At 45.7% G+C, this 24834-nt stretch overlaps 1 protein-coding gene across 1 annotated transcript in view; it reads right to left on the bottom strand.

The window, feature by feature from the left end:
- TRPM8 (transient receptor potential cation channel subfamily M member 8) overlaps nucleotides 1–23318 on the bottom strand; it is a 227990-nt gene extending 204672 nt beyond the window's left edge. The window contains exon 1 of the mRNA XM_063933237.1: nucleotides 23177–23318. Within this exon, the coding sequence (XP_063789307.1) occupies nucleotides 23177–23292 (116 nt within the window). The 5' untranslated portion in view covers nucleotides 23293–23318. The remainder of the gene's footprint in view (nucleotides 1–23176) is intronic.
- Between the last annotated feature and the right edge of the window lie 1516 nt (nucleotides 23319–24834).

Below are 24834 nucleotides of genomic sequence, written 5' to 3'. Positions count from 1 at the left end.
GCACGCTTCAGTCCCGCTATTTTAGTTAAAATCTTTATACTGGCGGGGGTTAGGACAGTGCCCCAGCACCTATGTCCCCTGTTGCCAGTCTTATACTTGAGGTATATATGCTGCCCACGGCGCCCCCACCCACCCCCACCCCCACCCCCCGCACCCTGCACCCTGGAGTGCCTCTGAGTGTGGGAGCATGGCGCACACCGCGGCCGCTGTGCGGTACCTCAAAGCCGTCCCTGAAGTCTTCTGATCTTCTCCTACTCACCTGTCTTCTGGCTCTGCAAGGGGGGTGACAGCGGGCTCTGGGAACGAGCATCTAGGCGTACCTAGCGATCAGACCCTCAGGAGCTAATGGTGTCCTGTAGCCAAAGAAGCAGAGCCTTTAAACTCACAAAAGTAGGTCTGACTTCTCTCCCCTAAGTCCCATGAAGCTGGGAGACTGTTGCCAGCAGTTCTCCCTGAACATAAAAAACCTAACATAAAGTATTTTCAGAGAAACTCAGTAGAGCTCCTCAGTGTGCATCCAGTCTGCCTGGGCACAGATTCTAAACTGGAGTCTGGAGGAGGGGCATAGAGGGAGGAGCCAGGTCACACCCTTTGAAAGTCTTAAAGTGCCCACGTCTCCTGCGGATCCCGTCTGTACCCCATGGTTTTTGAAGTGACCCCAGCATCCTCTAGGACATATGAGAAATGGAGTCCCCCTCTCTGAGGACAACCAGCTTTTTCAGCACCATAGGGACATGTCCTCATGTAGACATCCCATGGGTCGTGACAAAATACAAACCACTTAGGACTACGCAACTTGTCCCTTTCAGGACCTCTCATTAGCAGTGGGTACCCAACAGGGGCAAGAAGCTTCATTCTAAGTGGTTTGTGTTTTTCCACGACCCATGGAATGCCACGACCAATGGAATGCCACATGAGCCCATGAGAACGTGTACCTGTGGGCTGAGTGAGTAATAAATGGGTGAATGAGGGTGTATGGTGGAGCGGTTATCTATCAAAATATTTTTACTATGGTGTCCAGTCTTTATTTTAATTTTTTTTTTTACATTTGTCAGTGGGTCCTTGATGCCCAGGCATGCAGGCACTTTTGGTTGTCCAAATGTCATGCCCTGACAGGCTTGCTGGGACCTGTAGTCCAACCTGTAAAGAACAGTATTTATTATAAATAATATTCACTATAACATATGCAGCTTTCTGCTCCTGACTGCTTCTCCTAAAGGGGGGGGGACCCTTCTTTCCTAGGGATTACAGCCCTGGAATGACCGGTCTGGAGCCGGTTGCCACTATAATTGGGGGATCCCACGCTGCGTGTCTCGGTGCTACAGTATCATCAGCCCTGGCTTATTTAAATGTACCCCTTAGCGATTACATCCATATGTACTAAGGGGGGAAAAGGGTCGTTGGAGTGCAGGCAGGCAGTAACAGAGAATATTTGGGGAAAGGAGAATGATGTTTGCTTGAACTAGTGAGATGAACATTGGTAACTCAGTGGAATTTGAGGGTTTTTTCTAAATGTTATCCATACATAATTGCAACAAATACATCTGACTATAGGTTACATTTAATCCTTCATCTAAATTATACCCCAAAAAAACATAACTCATTATCTAACTACAAAACCAGTAGTTCATTTTAGAGATGTGCAGTTCAGTTCTCCAGAAATCTGAATCCACCCAAATTTTGTGGACCGAAACTGAACCAAAACCCAGTCCAGAACTCCAGAGGAGATACAATCCAAACCGAGTCACCGATGCAAATCTTCCCAATGCTGAGAATTTGGATTTTAAATCCAAATTTTGGGGTTTAGATAGCAAAAATTACATGATTTAAGCTGTTTTTATCAATTTTTATTAATAATCATCAGGTTTTTTTTAATCGATATTTAACTGAACCAAAAACTGAATCGGAACCAAAACACTTGAGGGTGGTTTTGCCAATACCAAAAGATGATGATGATGAATTAGAACCAAAACCAAAACACGAGGGTCTGTGCACAACTCTAGTTCATTTTAATAATTGAACTTTGCTATCGATTCAGTAGACAAGACTGGGAGACAGATGCACGGAGAAAGTTCGTCAGTAAAACATGTGGGGGATATTAAGATTGCGAAGAAACTGGAACAAGTTGTGGTCCTTTAAACTATTTTCTACAAACTATTCCTCAGTTACATTTACATGTATCTATAACGTAGTGTCCTGCAGCACATACTGTAGGTCTTCCCTGTCAAGTGAACTCTGGAAAGAGGATATTCTCAGGGCTCTTGTTATATTAAAAGTAAAGACAAATACAGAAAAACAAAGAACAACAGGAAACCCATTTGTCCAGTTCTTATAAAGCTCTATACAACTGAGGATTTCCAGATACTGACAACGGCAATCTGGAAGAATTACATTGTACACTTTACTTGTATATAATAGACACACAAATCCTAAAAAGACAAAGTTTACCCAATCACAAAGGTGTGAAGATCACATACTGTCTTAACCTACAGAGATTAATAGTCCCAATATTTTGTTGCACCAAAGCTACAGATGGATTAGGCACAGAGTTTAGTTGCTTGTGATATAATAGGCAATCAAGATACTGGTAATTAATTGTATAACGCGCTGGTGGCGTTCTGTCTCTGAACAAAAGTACAGTATATTTGTTTCCTATTTATATCTACAATAATCACAAATGAACACAGAAGAATCACTCAGCGATATAATATATTAGAATACTTAAAAATGCAATAATATAGTATACATGCAGTATTGCCATATACACTACCACACATAAATAAAATCCAAAATAAATTTCTATACCAAGACCTGACAGCTAGATCATATACACAGTGATACTACCTGAGAGTGGGCTCCTGGCTGTGACCACACACCAGCACTGCTCTGCCTGCTCAGGTAGGATGCTATAACTTGTACACAGTCTCCACCTTCAGGCCAGCCTCCAGTCACTAGATAGGGTGATAGGATGGATAGGTCCAGGATTGCTCTACACATAAAGCCCACATAGCTAGATTACATGTGTCTGCTCCGCAAGAACCTGATTAACCACTTGCTGTCAGAAACAGGACAGGTGCATCATTATATACTGTGATGCATAAGGGGGGTCATTCCGAGTTGTTCGCTCGGTAAATTTCTTCGCATCGCAGCGATTTTCCGCTTAGTGCGCATGCGCAATGTTCGCACTGCGACTGCGCCAAGTAAATTTGCTATGCAGTTAGGAATTTTACTCACGGCTTTTTCTTCGTTCTGGTGATCGTAATGTGATTGACAGGAAGTGGGTGTTTCTGGGCGGAAACAGGTCGTTTTATGGGCGTGTGGGAAAAAATGCTACCGTTTCTGGGAAAAACGCGGGAGTGGCTGGAGAAACGGAGGAGTGTCTGGGCGAACGCTGGGTGTGTTTGTGACGTCAAACCAGGAACGACAAGCACTGAACTGATCGCACTGGCAGAGTAAGTCTCGAGCTACTCAGAAAATGCACAGAGATGTCTTTTCGCAATATTGCGAATCTTTCGTTCGCAATTTTAAGAAGCTAAGATTCACTCCCAGTAGGCGGCGGCTTAGCGTGTGTAAAGCTGCTAAAAGCAGCTTGCGAGCGAACAACTCGGAATGAGGGCCCAGGTGTAAGCTTATTATCTCAGTATTAGAAAACACAGGAAAATTTGATGCTTCAGAAAATTATATTTGTTTAATCACAGCAAGCGCAATAAACACAAAACAGTTGTGTCTGCTGGTTCTCAACCTTGTGGGAGGACCTCATAGTGTACTGTATACAATTCCACCATTCTCTGCGGGGCTGGAACTCAAGGTCGACACCACTTAGGTTCGATACAAATGTTCGACACACCTTAGGTCGACACCAGTAGCAGATCTTGAGAGGGGCAAGCAGGACTTTTGCCCGGGGCGCCACTGTCCCGAGGGCGCTGCCGCCATCTCAAGGGTGCTGCCGCCGTGGCAAGATCCGCTACTGGTGCCGTTGCCGTGCGGTGCGCGATGACATCATCACGCACTGCACGGCATTGTGGGAGCGGCCATAGACGCTAGAGGTCATAATTGACCTCTAGTGTCTGGGCGGTGCTATGGGAGAGACGTCATGAGATCTCTCCCATAGATCCGAGGAGCGGCACCGGCGGCCAGAGACGGAGGGAAGCAGCGGTCGGGAAGCAGGAGCGGGGATGGTGAGTATCTTTTTTTTTTTTTTTGATAAGCGGCGCTACTAGCAGCACAGTATTGGGGGCACAACTACTGAGGGCACAGTACTGAGGGCACAGCTACAGGGGGCACAACTACTGAGGGCACAGCTACAGGGGGCACAACTACTGAGGGCACAGCTACAGGGGGCATAACTGTGACCACGCGCCTTCCCCATGAAGCCATGTCCCTATTTTTTTACGCGCGCCTACTGCGCGCACTAACCCTGTTTCGTCTATTGGGGGGGTACGCCAAAGGAAACTTTCACCCTGGGCACCACAAGGTCTAGCTACTTTTAGCAGCCGTGCAAACGCATAGTCGCCGCCCACGGGGGAGTGTATTTTCGCTTTGCAAGTGTGCGAACGCGTTTGCAGCCTAGCGGAATGAAAAAGTTTTTTGCAGTTTCTGAGTAGCTCTGGACTTACTCAGCCGCTGCGATCACTTGGTGCAGGAAAGGCGGACTTCTCAGTCAGGCGCCATCTTTTTTGTCGTGATGGAATACACCTGAATGAGTAGGGGGCAGCGGTGCTGGGGGGAAGGATGGTTAGAAGGTTGGAGGATATTTTAAACTAGTTGCCTGGTGAGAGGGTTTAGCAAGAAATCACGGGTCATTCAGTAAGAATAGCAAGGGTGGCATTAGTGAACAAAACGGGGGAGGAGTAGGGGGAGGAATAGAGCAGACGGCAAGGGTAGTAACATGGGAACTAAAAAGGGTTTTATAGAAGAACAGTAACCAATGACGATTACGGGTCATCTTTGCTACATAAGAATTATGATGTCCCTACCATAAGGGAAAATACATATCTCAATTGTATGTATGTAAATGCTAGAAGCCTTACAGGTAAAAAGGGGAACTAGAAATCCTCGCAGCAAGCAAGGAATATGATATTATAGGCATTACTGAAACGTGGTGGGACGAATCTCACGATTGGACAGTCAATCTAGAGGGTTACACGCTGTACGGGAGAGACAGACTAAATAAACGGGGTGGAGGGGTATGTCTTTACGTAAAGCCATTTCTAAAACCTGTTATTCAGGAAGATATTCAAGAAGGGACTGTACATACCATTGAGACGTTATGGGTAAAGGAATAAAGAAGTATTTATTGGGGTTATGCTACAGGCCGCCTGATATTAATGTGTCTGACGAGAAATTGTTACTGAATCAAATTGAAAGAGCAGCAGGAGTAGGAGACATAGTAGTGATGGGAGATGGGAGACTTTAACTATCCCGAGATAAACTGGAAAATCAATTCATGTGACACTGCTAGGGGCAATATGTTTTTAAACACACTAAATGATAATTACTTAGTTCAATTAATCGAGGAACCAACTAGGTACAATGCAATCCTAGACCTGGTATTAAGTAACAATGGGGAATGGACATGATGAATGAAGCGTTAAGGGACATTGATTGGGAAATTCTGTTTCAAGGAAAAAATACTACAGAGAAATGGGATGTATTAAAATCACTGCTAATTAATAATACTCATAAATTTATTCCCACCAGCAGCAAAAAAAGGAATAAAAATCCCAAACAAATGTGGTTTAACAAAAACATAAAGGATTTAATGGACAAAAAAAGACGAGCATTTAAAAAATACAAATCTGAGGGGGATGCGGAGTCATTCCAGCACTATAAAAACTGTAACAAAATATGCAAAAAAGGAATAAGAGCGGCTGAAGCAGAAACTGAAAAACTAGTAGCAAAGGAAAGCAAAGCGAATCCTAATTTTTTTTTAAAGTACATCAACAGCAAGAGACTAAAGAAGGAGAGTATAGGCCCTTTAAAGGAGAAGAGGGGAGTCTTAATCAAAAATGATAATGACATAGCAAACAAACTAAACAAGTTTTTTCAACGGTATTTACCAGAGAGGACCAAATGCTGGGTCTAACACAAAATCTCAACAAAGATAATGTCCCACTGCTAAATGCTTATTTATGTGAGGAGTTAGTCTGTGACCGATTAAAAAAGTTAAAGATTAATAAGTCACCTGGTCCAGATGGAATTCACCCGAGAGTTCTTATGGAGCTGCACAATGAACTAGCAAGACCTCTATTTTTGATCTTCATGGATTCGGTTAAATCGGGTATGGTTCCAAAAGATTGGCGTATAGCGGAGGTAGTGCTGATATTCAAAAAGGGATGCAAAGCTGAACCAGGTAATTATAGTCCAGTTAGTCTTACATCTATAGTGGGGAAAGTATTGGAAGGTATTCTAAGGGACAGTATTCAAAATTTCCTTGAAACAAATAAGTTCATTAAAAGGAACCAACATGGATTTGTGAAGGACAGATCATGCCAAACCAACTTACTTGGCTTTTATGAAACAGTAAGTGCGAACCTTGATCAGGGTAAGGAGGTGGATGTAATCTTTTTAGACTTTGCCAAAGCTTTCGATACTGTACCACACATGCGTGTTATCTATAAGCTACAAGAAATAGGGCTAGGGAGCACAATATGCACTTGGATTAGTAATTGGTTAGATAATAGGGAGCAGCGCGTTGTGGTCAATGGATCATTTTCAAATTGGACTAAAGTACTAAGTGGTGTGCCACAAGGGTCTGTACTTGCACCACTTTTGTTCAACATTTTCATAAACGGCCTAACAGTAGGTCTAGAGAGCATGGTGTCAATTTTCGCAGACGACACCAAATTGTGTAAGGTTATAAATACGGAGGGGGATGCTGAGTCTCTTCAGAACGACTTTACTAAACTGGAAGCATGGGCGGCAAAATAGAGAATGAAATTCAACACAGACAAGTGTAAGGTAATGCACTGTGGGGGCAAGACCAAAAATAACACCTACATACTAAATGGGGTAATATTAGGGGATTCTGTACTGGAAAAAGACCTAGGGGTTCACATAGATAACAAATTAAGCAGCAGTACCCAAAGTAGGAGTGCAGCAAAGAAGGCAAATAAGATATTAGCATGCATAAAATGGGGAATTGATGCAAGGGACGAGAGTATTATACTCCCATTATATACTGTAAATCACTAGTGAGGCCACATCTTGAATACTGTGTGCAATTTTGGGCACCATATTACAAAAAGGATATCCTGGAGCTAGAAAAGGTTCAGAGGTGGGCGACCAAACTAATCAAGGGCATGGAGACCCTGGAATACGAGGAAAGGCTTGCAAGGCTAGGCATGTGTATTTGGAAAAGAGGAGACTTAGGGGGTAATTCTGAGTTGATCGCAGCAGGATTTTTGTTAGCAGTTGGGCAAAACCATGTGCACTGCAGGGGAGGCAGATATAACATGTGCAGAGAGAGTTAGATTTAGGTGGGTTATTTTATTTCTGTGCAGGGTAAATACTGGCTGCTTTATTTTTACACTGCAATTTAGATTGCAGATTGAACACACCACACCCAAATCTAACTCTCTCTGCACATGTTATATCTGCCTCCCCTGCAGTGCACATGGTTTTGCCCAACTGCTAACAAAAATCCTGCTGCGATCAACTCAGAATTACCCCCTAAGGCTAAGAGGGGACATGATCAACCTCTACAAATATATAAGGAGTCAATACACAGAGCTTGGGAGGGACCTGTTTTCTATAAGATCAGCACAGAGGACACGTGGTCACTTGCTTAGGTTAGAGGAGAGGAGTTTCCGCACATTGAGGTGAAAAGGTTTTTTCACAGTAAGGACAATACGTGTTTGGAATTCCCTGCCTGAGAGAGTGGTAATAGCGGACTCAGTCAACACCTTTAAGAATGGGTTAGATAAATTCCTATTGGATAAAGATATTCAGGGTTATGGTGCGTAGTCACGCATTATAGTTAATATAACTAGTCCTAACATAAAAATAACTAGTCCTATAATAGGACTGCATAGGAGACCACAAATAGGTTGTCTTTTTTCAACCTTAGTTACTATGTTACTTCAGTCTTTTTGTTGCCGGAATTGATGTCAGATACCCGCCCTGCAAACGCTTGGACACGCCTGCGTTTTTCCAAACACTCCCTGAAAAAGATCAGTTGCCACCCACAAATGCCCTCTTCCTGTCAATCTCCTTGTGATCGGCTGTGCAAATGGATTCTTCAATAGATCCATCACCAAGCAACGATACGCTTTGTACCTGTACGACGCGCCTGCGCATTGTGGTGCATACGCATGCGCAGTAGTAACCTGTTCGCTGCGCTGTGAAAAACGTCAGCGAGCGATCAACTCGGAATGACCCCCAATGTGCACCCAGGTTCCGATGTGTCAGCCCGTTGGGCTGGCATATCGTCTGGGTACACATCGCTCCAGTGTGTACGACTGGGTACACATTGCTCCAGTGTGTACCCAGCTTTAGTATTGATGAAGAAAAAAGGCCTGAAGCCATTCATGTATAGATATATATATATTTATTAATACAGGATTCATAACTTGAAGAATGGTGTCCTTTTACAGTTTGACTTCAGTCGCGCCAAATAATCCCTCATGGTGCGCCAAGTCTCAGGCGACCGGGCTGCACTGAGCGTCTTTCTCACTCACAATGTGTGTCTTATTCGCATAAATAAAACACCTGGGAGCAACAAAACTACATTGCCAGATGACACTGATCAATTTGATGTGTGACATTTGTACATCTGTGTGCGACTGAGTGTGAATTTGTGCAAAAAGGGCTGTGGTGCGATTGACTGTTGCATTTTCTCACGCCAAATTCCACTGTGCTTAATCTGCGACTTTGTACGTGTGTAAAACCAATTCCTGTGCGGCTAACGCCACAGCCCAGCGGCTCTAGTACACTGCGGTGGGCCTGATCCAGAGTGACCGCAAGTCGGGTTGGAGCTGCGGCTTTGGTCGCAGCAGATGTGAGAAGTTATGCAAATGCTGCAGGAGCCCTCTTTTGTAATGAGACGTCCAAACATGGTTTATCAGATCCGCCGCTTGAGACGTCCAAACATGGCTTATCAGATCCGCCGCTTGAGTGCGCAGATGCAGCATCGTCTGAAACATCGGTCTCACCATCGGACCTCAGAGGAACCCTATGGTTTCCTGTGACAGGCTACTGACAACAACTGACACTGACACTGGTATGTTTTTACAGACAATGAGCTGTTTCCTTTGGAATTACGCAGAGAGAAGCCACTGCAATTTCACTTCCGGAGTCAAGGCACATTCATTGGCTGGAAGCTCCTCATTGTCATTGGCTGTAATTTCTGATGTTTCCACTCAATTGCATTTTAGGCAGCGGTGCAAGTATGCGGGTATGCTCGGGTACGGAGCACCCTTAAGAATTTGGCAGCGGGTACGCAGTACCACCTGCCACACACTTTGCTATTACCACAATTATAATGTGCCACATACGGATGGGTCCATGTTTATCTTGACCTTTAATAGGATTAACTGAGACTGGGCAGTCGGACTTAATCCCCTGCTGTATTGTTCTCTGTATTGTATAAATGAAGGATTTATGTCAATAAACCATGTTGTGCCTATGTGCAGCAAACTAGCCAGGATAACCGTGGACCCAAGCAGCAACAAGATCATGGTGCTTGGCAGCATGACGGCTCCTCCCACGTTGTCAGGGTTACTGGGAGTGCAACAGTGGCTGTATTTTCCTGTTATAATGGAGGCATTACTGTATATTGTTATTAAATTGGGGGCATTACTATATATTTCTATTATACTGGAAGTGGGTGTGGTATTGAAAGTCGACAGTAACTAGGTCGACAATGTCTAGGTCGACCACTATTGGTCGACAGTAACTAGGTTGACAGGGTGTCTAGGTCAACAGGATCTTTAGGTCGACATGTTCTAGGTCGACAGGTCAAAAGGTCGACATGAGTTTTTAATGTTATTTTTGTGTCGTTTTCTTCGTAGAGTGACCGGGAACCCTAATTAGTGCACCGCGTCCCCTCGCATGGTGCCTTCGCTCCGCCACCGCTTTGCTCGGCACAGATTACCGTTCCAATCGTAGTCCACGTGGATCGTTAAGTATGAAAAGGTTCAAAAAAAGAAAAAAATTGTGAAAAACTCATGTCAATCTTTTGACCTGTCGACCTAGAACATGTCGACCTAAAGACCCTGTCGACCTAGACACCCTGTCGACCTAGTTACTGTCGACCAATAGTGGTCGACCTAGACATTGTCGACCTAGTTACTGTCGACTTTCAATCCAGATCCCACTGGAAGTATCACTATATATTTCTATTATACTGGAGGCATTACTATATATTTTTAGCCTTGCCTCCAGATTCCTCCTAAAAAAGGGGCTGTCGTGTGGCCACGCCGCTAGTGTCATGCAGCCTCTCCCACTAGCAGCATGTGACCACGCCCCCTCACAACACATGACCACGCTCATTTTTTCGGCACTCAGTACCACTAAGAAAATATTTCTACTTGCACCACTGATTTTAGGCCTCTCAATCATGGAGATCGGGATCTAGTGGCTATAGACATACTCTTTTAGTCAGAGCGGCGAAACTACTGATAACACCAAAACATCAGGTACAAGCAAGAGAGATAAAATGAAAGAGAGATTAGGAAGAGGGCAGACATGAAAGAGAAAAGGTATTATTTTACAAAAAATGTTTCAATAAACAGAGAAATAGGGGGAGCAGAAGAGGGAGACTCTGGTCTAGATGCATCATTGCGTGGAGAGTGATAAAACAGAGAGAGGAAAAGTACCAGCCAATCAGCTCCTATCTGACATGTCACAGGCCCTGTTTAAAATATGACAGGAGCTGGTTGGCTGTTAGTTTATCACTTTCCATTTTATCACTCTCCAAGCGATGATGCATCTAGCCCTCTGAGTCCCATTCATAATTTGCAGACGGAACCTTGTGTGCTGACATAACTTGTGTCTGCTCGCACTGCGTAGAGCTGCAAGGTTCTTCTCACAGAGTCACCCGCATTGTGCACAACGTAAATGAATCTGTCCCCATACTGACAATTCAATTATCTGTGTGGATCCGTAGCACCCTTGTGCATTGTGTTTCTGCACACATTGGGGGTAATTGAATTGTTAATGCCCTCCCAATCTCTGTCTAAAGTAAAGGAAATCAGGGGGCGCTATTAAAGTGTTGTTGTTTTCTGTACGGGCTGTTCACGCCCTGCAGTGCCGGATTTAACTGTGTCAAACTTCTAAACCTGACTGAAGTGCTGGGCGCGATGCAAAAAGTGCCATTTGGGCACCCAAATAGGTCTCTTTTTTCACATTTCTGCTCACCAACACATGGGGAAGCTGTGCAGGCACAAATGCCAGCAGCGGCAGTTGTTCGTGACCGATAGGAACAACAATTGAATTGCTCCGTGGGGCACCCGGCACTGACAGCCGTCAGTGCAAACAATGGAAATCCCTCATTACATGCAATTACAGTAATGAGGTGAAAAACTAAACATTACTTTAAATCATAACGTGAGCCTGTGGAGAATTATCAGCTGCTACGTATAATTTTAGAGAATGCACTTTAAAAATGTTACATCAACACTGATTGGTTGCCATGGACAACTTCTCCACTGGCTCACTGCTTCATGAATAGACCCCTCAAAGTGAATTGCATATTTTTAAGTGTTTCACCCAGCCAAAATTGGAAGAAAATAAGCCAATCAGTTCAAACATTCCACCCAACCACATCCACCTCTGTGTAAGCTCCGCCCTTTCAAGGTCCTCAAATAGTGACGTCACAGTGATATTAAGATAGTTTTTGTGAGGCATGCAATGGGTTAAGGCAAGGGTGACAATAAGTTACTTGGAAGAGTCGAATATAGCACAGAGGGTGATCTTTATCAATGCATGGTGAGAGATAGGGTTTCATTTATCATTGTATATTTACGACTTAATCCCTGTTAATCCACGTTTTCGGGAGATAACCGTAAATATTAAGTATCCCAATACCTACTGCGATCCCTCCATTCCCACCAGCAACTGCGTCCGCCATAGGTTTCAACACACCGCATATGTAGTTCCAGAGGGTTCCATCTGAACCCTCAGCTGGAAATGACTGCTGTGCATGCACATAAGACGGCAGTACTTACAGCACATAGTAGGGATGGGCTCCTTTCAGAGCCCCTGTCCCTGCGGGTGCATATTAGTACATTCATCCAAAGTAATCGCATATTGCAATGCAATCGTGGGTAATAATATCCTACCTAGATTGCATTGATTGGGGTCTGTTCATGAAGCAGTGTTTGAAAAATGACAGGAGATGAGTGGCGAGTACTTTATCTTGCTACATTATGGGTCTAATTCAGACCTGATCAGCCACCCTGACATGCGGGGGGGACACCCAGCACAAGGCTAGTCCGCCCCGCATGTGTGGCCCTCCCACTGATGCACAGGTACAAAAGCATCGCACAGCGGCGATGCTTTTGTACCTGAAGAGTAGATCCCTACCAGCGCAGCTCCTGGCAGGAAGCTACCCATCGCTCTCCGGGTCACAGCAGCTGTGTGTGACGTCACGCAGACTCCGCGGCGCGCCCCCGGCACAGTCCGGGCACGCCTGCGTTGCCCGGACTGCGCCCCCAAAATGTCGTCCCAATGCCGCCGACCCGCCCCCTCCCGCCCAGCGAACACCTCTGCCTGTCAATCAGATCAGGCAATCAGGTCTGAATTAGGCCCTATATCTCTCCATACTTTGCTATCCCTCCCCCACAATCACATGCACCCATTAAAATATCCATACCGATGACAATAGCATAAAATATTTTTACATCACTAGTATTGAGTATTTTGGACTTGGTTTCGGCACGCTTCTCTAACAATTGCAGTTCTTTGGTAATAGCCTGTGAGAGTTCAGCTATTTAGCCATCGGATTCAAAGCGGTAATAACTGTAAGGCAAACCCAACCATTTATTGGTATCTGCTGTGTACAGTGGGGGTCATTCCAAGTTGTTCGCTCGTTATTTTTTTCTCGCAACGGAGCGATTAGTCGTTAATGCGCATGCGCAATGTCCGCAGTGATTTCTTCGTTCTGGTGATCGTAATGTGATTGACAGGAAGTGGGTGTTTCTGGGCGGAAACTGGCCGTTTTATGGGTGTGTGCGAAAAAACGCTACCGTTTCTGTGAAAAACGCGGGAGTGGCTGGAGAAACGGAGGAGTGTCTGGGCGAACGCTGGGTGTGTTTGTGACGTCAAACCAGGAACGAAACTGACTGAACTGATCGCAGATGCCGAGTAAGTCTGGAGCTACTCAGAAACTGCTAAGAAGTGTCTATTCGCAATTCTGCTAATCTTTCGTTCGCAATTTTGATAAGCTAAGATTCACTCCCAGTAGGCGGCGGCTTAGCGCGTGCAAAGCTGCTAAAAGCAGCTTGCGAGCGAACAACTCTGAATGACCCCCAGTATTTTGTGCCTTGAGTTGATCGTGATGCGGTAGTCAGTATTATCAATGAATGCTTTATATTATTCATCTACGATGAATCATCTTGCCCGGCTCCAGTAGGTCTGGAAAAATATGAGTTTGAACAGGAAAAAAAACTTGAATAGGATTTGAACAGGAAAAAAAACAGCACAGATTCACCTAAGCGGCTATACACATATATACAGTGGGATGTAATGGAGTTCGAGATCATCGGAGGTGCGGGAAGACGGCTGATCTCAGAAATTTCTTTAAAGAGGCAATCACTTACAAGCAAAACCAAGCCTTGTAAGTGATTGTCCCATTAAAACATGTCCGAGATCGGCCGGCTTCCCGCACCTCCCTCAATCTTGGACCCAATTACATCCCGCCGCTAGTGACACATAAGACGTTGATGCTAACGAGCCTGTGGACATTGTTGAGGGGGCGGGAGGGTTTTTGTGGCACTGGGGAGCTATCGATCCTAGGGGGAGGGATAGGGGCGTATCTACTATGAAACTAAAGAAGCTTAAGCTTAAAGGCCCCTGATCCTGAAGGCGCCCATTTTCACCTCCTGGTTTTATGGCGGTGATTCATAGCTGATCGTAGATGTGCTAAATTTAGCACTTCTACAATCAGTTTCTCTGACATGTGGGGGGACGCCCAGCACAGGGCTAGTCTGCCCGGCATGTCAGGCCCTGATTTCCCCCCGCACGGGTGTGAAAGCATTGCACGGTGGTGATGCTTTCGCACCCGCCAAGTAGCTCCCTGCCTGCGCTGGCAGGCAGCTACCCACTGCGCTCTGGGTCACAACGACTGTGTGTAACGGCACAGATTACCGTTCCCAATCGTAGTCCACGTGGATCGTAATGTATGGAAAAGTTCCCAAAAAGATTTTTTTTTTTAAACTCATGTCGACTTTTTTCATGTGTCGACCATTTTCATGTGTCAACCATGTGTACATGTCGACCATGCCAATGTCGACCAATAGTGGTCGACCTAATGAATGTCGACCATCCAAACGGATACCCTGTGGGAGGTAGACATTAAACGGGCCGGGGAGGAGGGGAGTACTGTAACCAGACCTGTGCCCCACAGACTGTCGCCCTGTCACCCACCACTTCTGCCCCACATACTCTCTCAGGGTCGGACTGGCCCATAGGGGTACAGGTGTAGCCCACCTCTTCTTCTAGGGATCAGATTCCAGACTGTGCACTAGAAATATACATTATATTTATGTTACATTATACTGCACAGGACTATTGCTGTTGTTAAGCTGGTACATTATCATGAATGCACTAGCAGTATTTAATATATATATTTAAAAAGGGGCCCAGCCCATATACTCTTTAATGGTTAACAACAGCAATATACTGTAGAAATAGTCCTGTGCAGTATAAAGCCTCTGTGGTAGCTAGCCACACCCCCACTGAATGCTGGCCACACCCATGTGCATGGGTCCCTACTATTCGGTGAGCCCTTCATGCCCCAGTCCGACACTTAACTATCACCCCATAACCCACCACATCTGCCCCACGCAGACTCTCTCACCGTGCCAAATACCTAACCTGCCCCCACAGACAGGCTAGTGAGAAGGGGCTCATTATACAGTATGGCCCATTTTCAAGGACTCCACTCCACCACCCCACTCTTCACCATTTGGGTCTGGAGAGCCTTGCAAGGACAGCAAGGCTCTTTGGACCTTGTTGGATATAGCCCTATTGTTGCTAGTACGAAGGGGGCCCCCATAGCAGTTCAAGCTTCAGGGCCCCAAGAATGTAGGTCCGCCACTGGGGTGGGAGTAAATGCCACTAGGAATCTGTTGCTGCTGGGGTCCCTATGAACATGAGGAAGGATTGTTATTTTCAACCAAAAAAACCAACTTCATTATAAATTTTTTAAAAAGTGTTCTAAACTTAAATAAAAATAAATAAATTTCTGAGCAGTTTTTGAAATGATAATTAGGCATTTAAGGGACCTAGTTACTAAGGCTTGTATGGAGATAAAGGGCTGTATTCAATAACTGTCGCAAGCTGCCGTCTTGTCGGAAAGACGTCAGATTCCTACAGAAATAGGTCGGAAGGGGTTCCGTCCTATTCAATAGGGGCTGATTTTTCCCGACAAATTGTCGGAAAACACGTGGATCGGCGGTATAGCCGCCGATCCACGTGCTTCTGTCGGAAACGGGGCCAAATCCGATAGGTTTTGGCCCCTTTTCCGACAAACTCAATCCGACTTGAAAACAAGTCGGATTGAGGTGAGAAGACAAGTGGGTGCTGCGGGCGGCGGGGAGAGCATAGATCGGCAGCCGACGGGAGGAGCTGGCTGAGGGGGGACATGTCTTCCCCCGGCCAGGCACCTCTCTCCCTGCAGCGCCTCTTCCCTCGCCGCCGCAGACATGTCCCCACGCAGCCAGCTCCTCCCGCTGGCTGCCGATCTGTGCTCTCCCTGCCGCCCGCAGGCACCTCTCTCCCTGCTGCCAGCTCCTCCTGCCGCCGCTGATCTCTACTCCCCCCCACCGCCCAGCTTACCCCCACCGCCGTCCTACTCTCGCCCGCCGCCATCTGCGCTCCTGGCCGCTGCTGTCAGCGCATCTGCAGCCGCTGACAGCAGCGGCATGACGGGTCCTTGTGTACGGCCAAATCCAACAGTCGGATTTGGACGTGCATTGAATAGGGGTTGTCGGATCCATTCCGACAACTGCATTTCGGAATGGATCCGACTCTTATTGAATATACCCCAAAGTCGCTGGAGATAAAGTACCAGCCAATCGGCTCCTAACTGCCATGTCACAGGCTGTGTTTGAAAAATGACAGTTAGGAGCCGATTGGCTGGTACTTTATCTCCAGCGACTTTATCTCCAGCCAAAGCTTAGAAAATAGACCCCTAAGTGGTTAATGTACTAATACACATACCTCCCAACTGTCCCGATTTTCGCGGGACAGTCCAGTTTTTTGGGGACTGTCCCACCCGCGGGCCGCAGTGTCCCGAGGTGTGTGTGGGGGGGGGGGCAGTTGGGAGGCTCCTGCACTCGCTGGTCTGCTTAGCAGAGCAGCGGTGAATAGACGCTGCGCGCATGCGTACAGCGTCTACTCAGTGCAGACAGAGGGAGAGAGGGCATGCCAGCGGCTCACAGAGCGCTGGGCATGCCCCCTCAGTGATGAAACTGGGGGCGTGGCTCGCGATCGCAAGTCCTCCTGTGAAGCCACGCCCCTTTCCATAGACCACACCCCTTTTCAGGAGCGCACGCGGCTTCGCCGCGCGTGTGTCCCTGTTCACAGGCGGACAAAGTTGGGAGGTATGAATACAAATCATCAAATTTATTACAAACACCAAGCCAAATGAAAAAAAAGCCAGAAAAAAAAAGATTGCAGTTACAGCTCTCTGTCATAAAAATACACATCTTCTAATAAATGTATTAAGTTATCACTAAGTGATAAATAAAGTGTAATAATAATAATGAAATGTCACCAGACAACAACTACTGAGCAGCACATCATGTGAAGTGGGGACTGCCCTCTTTCTGACATGTGCTTGTCACCCCAGGGTACTCCATTACTAGTCGATCCCCCATTCTTGTTTCCTTATTTTATTATTTGATTATTCATTTTATGTTATTGTTTATTCCTGCCTGGAAGGTGAAACCCGTGCTGATGGGGAACAGATGAATAAACAGCAAATGTCTGTGTCAGGAGACAGTGCTGCTGTGTTGGGTGCCCCTGGTGTGGGAGGTGCCACTTGCACACACTGGTCTGTCTGTCACACATTCAGGTAGTCCACAGGTGGCAGCTCACGTGGCATTGTAGGTGGGGCTGTAACTATGTTGGTGCGACATATGCCACCGCACAGGGCACCACAAGGCAGGGCGCGCTGTTCTGCAGCACCTGTCAATTTTTTGTTTTAATCAATTGCACTTCCTCCTCTTTAATCCCAGGGATCACCTGACCATCTTCCCCTCACATCCCTAAGCACCTTCAGTCACACACTCGTTTATTTTAGGCACACATTTCAAAATACTCTCATACTTCCCATACAGGAGCAAATAGCTCCATGAGTAATGTGTCAAACTGCAATATGGAAGGGCTTGGGTTTGAATCTTGGGTATGACAGTATTTTGAAATGTGTGCTTTAAATAACGTAGGAAGTGACTGATGGTCCAGGGTATGAATGCCAAGAAATGTGATTTAAAAGAAAGGATAATGTAACTAAATGACAGACAGCTCTTAAGTGAAGTACATAAATTATGGTATAAGAGGTGTCCAAATCCATTTTCTTGGGAGCGTTCTGTAAGTCTAGATGTGCTATAAAAGCATATACTGTATAGCTCAAGTGGAAAATCGTAGCAAGAGCTTTCACTGGGCACCAGGGCTCCCCTCATGTTCCCGTTTTAAAAATATCGGGCGGGGGTGGTGGTGGTGGGGGGGGTAACGCCAATGCTTTCTCTGGCTCAGAGCACAAAAATGTCCAGTTACGGCTCTGATTGTAGGTGCATGCAGTTCTATCTGCTCACATGCTTTTCCCTTAATTAATGACTCTGGGGGTCATTCTAACCCGTTTGCTCGCTGCTTTTTGTTGCAGCCGAGCGAACGGGTCCCTACTGCGCATGCGCCAGCGCCGTAGTGCGCCGGCGCATGCCAGAAGGCCGTAGCAGGGCTGCGATCGCCTCTGCCTGCCTTGCAGAAGCGATCGCTGGGCGGGAGGGGGCGGAACGGCGGCGTCTGGCCGCCGTTTCCTGGGAGCGGTCCGGCCAATGCAGGCGTGGCCGGACCGAACGGGGGGCGGGCCGCAGCGGCTGCGTGACGTCACACGCAGCCGCTGCAGGCCGGGGAGCGATGAGTAGCTCCTGGCCAGCACGCTAAAGCTGCGCTGGCTGGGAGCTACTCTTGAAGTGCAAAGGCATAGCCTTTGCACTTCTGCAGGGGGGGGGGAGGGGTGGCACTGACATGCGGGGCGGACTAGCCCTGTGCTGGGCGTCCCCCTGCATGTCTGAGTAACTGATCGTAGCGGTGCTAAATTTAGCACAGCTACGATCAACTCGGAATGACCCCCTTTGAGGGCACACTACAACTGAAAGAGTGAGTCTGCTTAATGACAAAAAGAAAAAGAGCCACACCGCACCAGGCCAGCGGTGTCGCCTCTAAGCATGCAATCCCAACACATTTTCTACTCATATATGGGTCGTAGTGCAGGTAATGTTGTCTGGCGATAACAGGTGATCACAGACAATAACTTCTTGGAGGCCACATCGTTGTAAAGAGTGGGTCCCCCTTTTTCAGATGTAGGTGCCCCTGAATTTATGGATGCAAAGTTGTGTGGAGATAGATGTTCCCCCATTCCTGGACTCCATGATTTTTCCATAGTTTAGGGCATTTTGCCTGATGATCACACTGATGACCAGGCAATAATAACTTCCATAGGCAGTTTGGAAGAGGAGACTGCCCTCTTTCTAATGTAAGTGCCCCGTCTTTCTATGTCCAGTTATGGGGGAGGTAAAGGGGCCCATTTATTAATGATTGGGTTTTAAACCAGATAATTAGAATTTCAGCAATAAATCCTTTACCACCCAAATGTATTAAAAATCACATGCTCTGATAGGAGACAGTCCCTGGAATGTGGAAAGTGATCACCTCACAACTGTCCCTCTTGACCCAAACTGCTCACTGTGAGGGTCAATGTATAAAACTTCACCACTGGCTACAAGGAGTCCACATATGGCCCTCAATAGCGTTCAGGTCCAGTGGGTAGCTGCAGGTGGACACATAGTGCCGCCTCATGGCATTTTGTTTAAGACTCTCCATAATTACATGTGTCATACAAAAGTATGACACCTCACCATAAGCCTTCAGATTATATAATGATATGAGTACCCTTAGCTACATGTCAAATCACAGAATGAAATAAACAGTTAGGCATGCTCTAGAAATCCGATCAGAAACCAGTGCAATCATAGGGGCTTTTGACCAGATTGAGCATTTTGCCTTATACTTAGGGATTTATGTGATAAGCTGACAGTTGAAGGAACCGCCATGATCATGTTGAGTTTGTCATTGAATTTAAAGTGGCAATCAGTAATAAGCAGGAACATGGGGAATGGCAACGGGCCCGGGTACTGGAGGATGGCTTGGACAATTTTTTAATAAGTACTATGCTGTGCGCTGGGCCAGAGGTAGATCTGGTTGGATGGGGGGGAGGGGGGCATAATACTTAAAGGGAGATAGAAGAGACTGCTGTTGTTCAGTGGCAACATCCGCCCTGATTCAGCCGCAGCAGTCTTCTCCAGCCGGCCAGGTGAGTTTTACCCATCACCCCCACTCAGGGCCAGCCCGAGCCTAATTTTTTGGGTAAGTGAATAGATATTTTGGCACCCCTTAGTAGAATATATAGGGGCGTAACTTCATGGGGAAGGTGCGTGGGAGTAGAATAGTACCAATTCACATTACACCACACAGTGGTGTTCACTATTCACATTACACAGCACAGTGGAGTCCGCTATTCACATTGCACAGCACAGTGGTGTCCCACTATTCACATTGCACCGCACAGTGGTGTCCACTATTCACATTACACCGCACAGTGGTGTACGCTACACCATCCAGTAGAGCCAATTATACAAGTAGAGCTGCTTATACATGTTACGCCACAGTAGAGCCCCTCATACACATTATGCCGCAGGAGAGCTCCTTATACATGTTACGCCACAGTAGAACCAAACTTATATACACCCCTAATGTACATGCACACACCTCCCATATGCATATATACACATACCCCTCCCCAGTATACAACCTCCTGTACAATATACACCTTGCCTCCTATATATACTGTAACATACCCCAAATATACACATATACAACCTCCTGCACATGCACATACCCCCACACATACAGTTTGCATATATACATCCCTAGGTGTTGTATGCACATCCACCCCAGCCAACCCCCCCCCCAATTAAGATATATACACCTATGATACAAACAACACTGCAACTCACCGAGCCACCGCAGCAGGACAGGACTGACACATGACTACAATTAATCATGGTGACATCAACCAGCCAGGCCGTCTCCGTGGTGCCGTGCTTGTTGATAGCATTCTGTACATTATTAGCATACATTAGTCTATTCATGAAGCAGTGAAAAGTGTGGAGAAGTGAGTCTGTGGAGAAGTTGCTCATGGCAACCAATCAGCTGCTCTATATAATTTTATAGTATGCAAATTATAAATGTTACTTCAATGCTGATTGGTTGCCATGATCAACTTCTCCACTGGCTCACTTCTCCACACTTTTCACTGCTTCATGAATAGACTCCATATTGCGGAAGCACCAAGAAGAGACTATGCAGCTCAGGGAAGGCGGGCAAGTGAAACATATCCTGCTCCAGGAGGGACCTGCTCGTAAGTTGCAGCCATGATTGAGTGTTGTGGACCCCCTCCCCTTCCCACAGTTGCCGGGAGCAGCAGGCCTAGGAGAGTGGGTAAAAGCCAGGCAGTAGAGACGCAGCTAGGCTATCTCCAGCATGGCTGCAGGCGGCAAGGTACAGAGAACAGTAACTGACTGTCACTGTCTGTGCAGCGCCCTTATCGTCCAGTGCTCTACGCAGCCACGTACACCGCGTATGCGTTGGCCCGCCCCTGCCCCCACCCCTTCTCCGGTGCCGGTTTCTATATCTCAGAAAGTATTAAATAAATCTCTTAGCGTTTACCTTGCAAAAACAAAATGCGCTAATGCCGGGAAATGGATTTGAAATGTGCGGACAGTTTTATGGCCCCCATACACTTGTGCGATGCCCCGCAACGCAACATTGCGGGGCGGTGCGATGAAATCACACCTGAACTGCCAAAGTGATTACCATGCGATCATGCGATAGATCGCATGGTAATCACGTGATGGGCACATCACCGCCGAGTGGGCCGGCGGGTGCCAATCGCACATTGCAGTGCGATATATTGCATGTGTTAAAAAAAAGACACATGCGATCACACTGCGATGCGTGAAATATTATGTGCAGCACATACTATCTTGAGACACGAGATTCGACCAGCGTGCCCGCGCAAGGTACCGAAAATGTGCATACAATCCTTCGATTTCTCTCACAGAGGCGGTCGAAATCGAAGGTTAGCACTGATTATCTCACAAGTGTATGGGCACCATAAGAATTGGAAGGTTGAAACATCCTTACTCAACTCTACATTGCAGTATTAAATTAAACATGTCTGAGTTATATGCAAAATCAGGCAATATTTTCCCCGCATTGTTAGTCCAGGTGACTCCTGAAGCTACATCAGCCTCACAATGTTACCACGCAGGCCCATGCTGCACTTTTTATTTGCACATTAGTATTGTACATAGCAGTATATTTTTAGAAAGGCTTTGCTGCATTGCTAATCTATACACATACACCATCCCACATGTCCTTTGACATGTAGCAAAAATATACATTTACAAAACGGCACTACAGTAGAGATGTGTGAGTTCAAATTTACTCGGTTCTTTTCCCAAACTAGCGCAAGTTCAGATTTATCCGGATTTACCTTATTGGCTATCCAAGACATGTGAGAACCAATAGCCAATAAGATGCCGTTTTTGAGTACCGAGTAAGTCCGAACTCACCCTTCTATACACTATAGTATTTTAGTTAGAGATATTCTCTATAGTATACATAATATAACTTCTCTCATCACACATAATACTGACATTTATTCAGGTTTTTCCCCATAGAGAGAGAAAGCTTCTTTTTTTTTTTTTTTTTTTTGTGAGGGGGGTATTTAATGGACCATGTACAACTGAAAACATGCCCAAATCAGGAATTATTACTGCCATCTTGAAATAACATACTAACAGACGTTTTTTGACGTCCTTTTTTAGAAACATATGTCAAAAATCATCTGTCAGTAAATGTGGGATATAGGGGTATATTATTTACTAAAAATCAATCTGGGTCGATTTTTGGTCAATATTTGGTCGATGTTGTATTGTAGGGTCTAAATCTCACATTTACTAACAGATGATTTTAAAAAAAAAATGTAAACAATGTTAAACATCATCTGTTAGTAAATGTGTGATTTAGACCCTGAAACACAAAATCGATCAAAAATTGACTAAACATTGACCAAACATCGAGCAAAATCTACTTTTAGTACCCCCTGCAGTCCAGTTCTACCCTACAGTCTGAACTGTGAAATTGTTGCTCCAGCCCAGGGTACCACGACCCCTTTGTATGACATGACCTCTTAGATGCAAACATCTACAAAGCCCTTTTAATGTGTGTCATCTCAAATACCCCCTAAAGGGGGAGATGTATCAAACCTTGGAGAGAGACAAAGTACCAACCAATCAGCTCCTAACTGCCATTGAAAAATAACAGGAGCTGATTGGCTGGTATTTTATCTCCATTTACTTTAGCTCTCTCCAAGGATTAGTACATAGACCCCTAAGTTTGAAAAATGACAAATAGAAGCTGGTTGGTTGGTACTCTTTCCTCGGCTTGATACATCTCCCCCAAAGTATTTTCACTATAAAAAACGTAATACTCAATTTAATTTGTTTTATATTACTTTTACTCTTTACTACTACTTGTAACTGTGATTTTGATTGTCTTAATGTATCGTAACAGCCGGAAGCACTTGCATCTGTCCCTTGCAGCACCTGTTCCACAGGCTGAGACACCCTGCCCTATCAGATATAGCACACATTAGAAGATAACTTGCCTTTGTTTAGGTCTCTCCCTGGAATGAGACCTGTCCCGGGAGCCGGCGCCGGATCGTGCCTCTGTGTGAGGCACAAACTCCCGGCTCCATCTCCTGGTGCTGGGTCTGACAGTCATTGTACGATTGGGAGCAGAGAAAATAAAGTACCTTAGGAGAAAAGGAAAGTGAACAATGACATACAGCAATGTGAGGAAGGCCTGTGGTCCCCAACAAGCAAAGCAGATGTAGAAGAGTTAAACAGAAAAAGATGCATACAATGTTTCATGACCTTGTCTGACAGGCACAATGATACTGACGCTGCATTTTCTATCCCCCCATATATCGCTGACTTCCTCCCCCCTAAATCCAGCTGTGTGTCATCTGAGGACGACTCCGGTTTCTGCAATGAGAGCTAGTCAGAAAATCAAGGGTCAGTACAGGGACCTTTTGCCGTGTAGACACTTTAGTTTGTTATCGGTCCAACAAGAATGACCTTTTCTAACAGGATCCATGAACTCAGACAGAAAGCAGAAAGTATCAATAATGATGCAAAACTGAGCCCCAAACTGTTCTTCTGCATGTAATAGAGTCATGAAGAGAGAAGGACACTCACCCTGTTACAAGTAGCAGCCTTACACCCCCATATCAGCCTCCGTCACTGTATCATGGTGACAGTGTCTTGATACCAAAGCAGTCCAGTGTTGCTTTAAACTCAGCACACCTGTCTTATCGAAGACTTTCTGCTGTGCTGCAATCAGCTTCCTTCACTCTATCTCTCTGCCGTTCTTCCTTCCTTCCTTCCTTCCTTCCTTCCTGGCTGCTTCTACTCCCTGTGGTCCCATCTCCCGCTGGCAGAATCAGTGTTGGCACTGCCTGAGGCACAGCACCCTGTGTCATAAGTACGAGCTGAAGATTCTGGAGACAACATAAAGGCAACAGCAAAATGAATGAGCATTTAGAGACAAAGAGGAGATAAGCAGACAATGAAATGTAAATGATTATTTTCACGTTAAAGTTTTTATTCAACTTTTTGAAACTAATGGGCACATTTATCAATGAGTGATACATTTCACTGTGAGTGATAAATTGCACCAGCCAATCAGCTCCTGTCATTTTTTTCAAACACAGGTTGTAACATGGCAGTTAGGAGCTGACTGGCTGGTGCAATTTATCACTCACAGTGAAATTTATCACTCATTGATAAATGAGCCCATTAGATTAGCATTGAATTATGATAGGACATTTGCAAGGAATAATAGGAAGCAATGTACACACTTTCAGTTTAAAAAAACAAAGAACAACTCATGAACTCAGGTGTATTAGAGCAGAGGTTCTCAAACTCGGTCCTCAGGACCCCACACAGTGCATGTTTTGCAGGTAACCCAGCAAGTGCACAGGTGTATTAATTACTCACTGACACATTTCAAAAGGTCCACAGGTGGAGCTAATTATTTCACTTGCGATTCTGTGAGGAGACCTGCAAAACATGCACTGTGTGGGGTCCTGAGGACCGAGTTTGAGAACCTGTGTATTAGAGGAATCCTACAGATTCACAAAAATAAGAGTTGTCATTTTTGAAAACGGTCCCTAGCTTTATGTGCATGTCTGTGTGCCCGTCATATCTAATTCACACACAAGGCAAACTACAGCAGTGGATAAGGACACAATGGAACGATTTA

This window comes from Pseudophryne corroboree, chromosome 7 (assembly GCF_028390025.1).
Source record: "Pseudophryne corroboree isolate aPseCor3 chromosome 7, aPseCor3.hap2, whole genome shotgun sequence".
NCBI lineage: Eukaryota > Metazoa > Chordata > Amphibia > Anura > Myobatrachidae > Pseudophryne > Pseudophryne corroboree.
The sequence above is the reverse complement of the archived record's forward strand: the minus strand, read 5'-3'. Positions and strand labels throughout refer to the sequence as shown.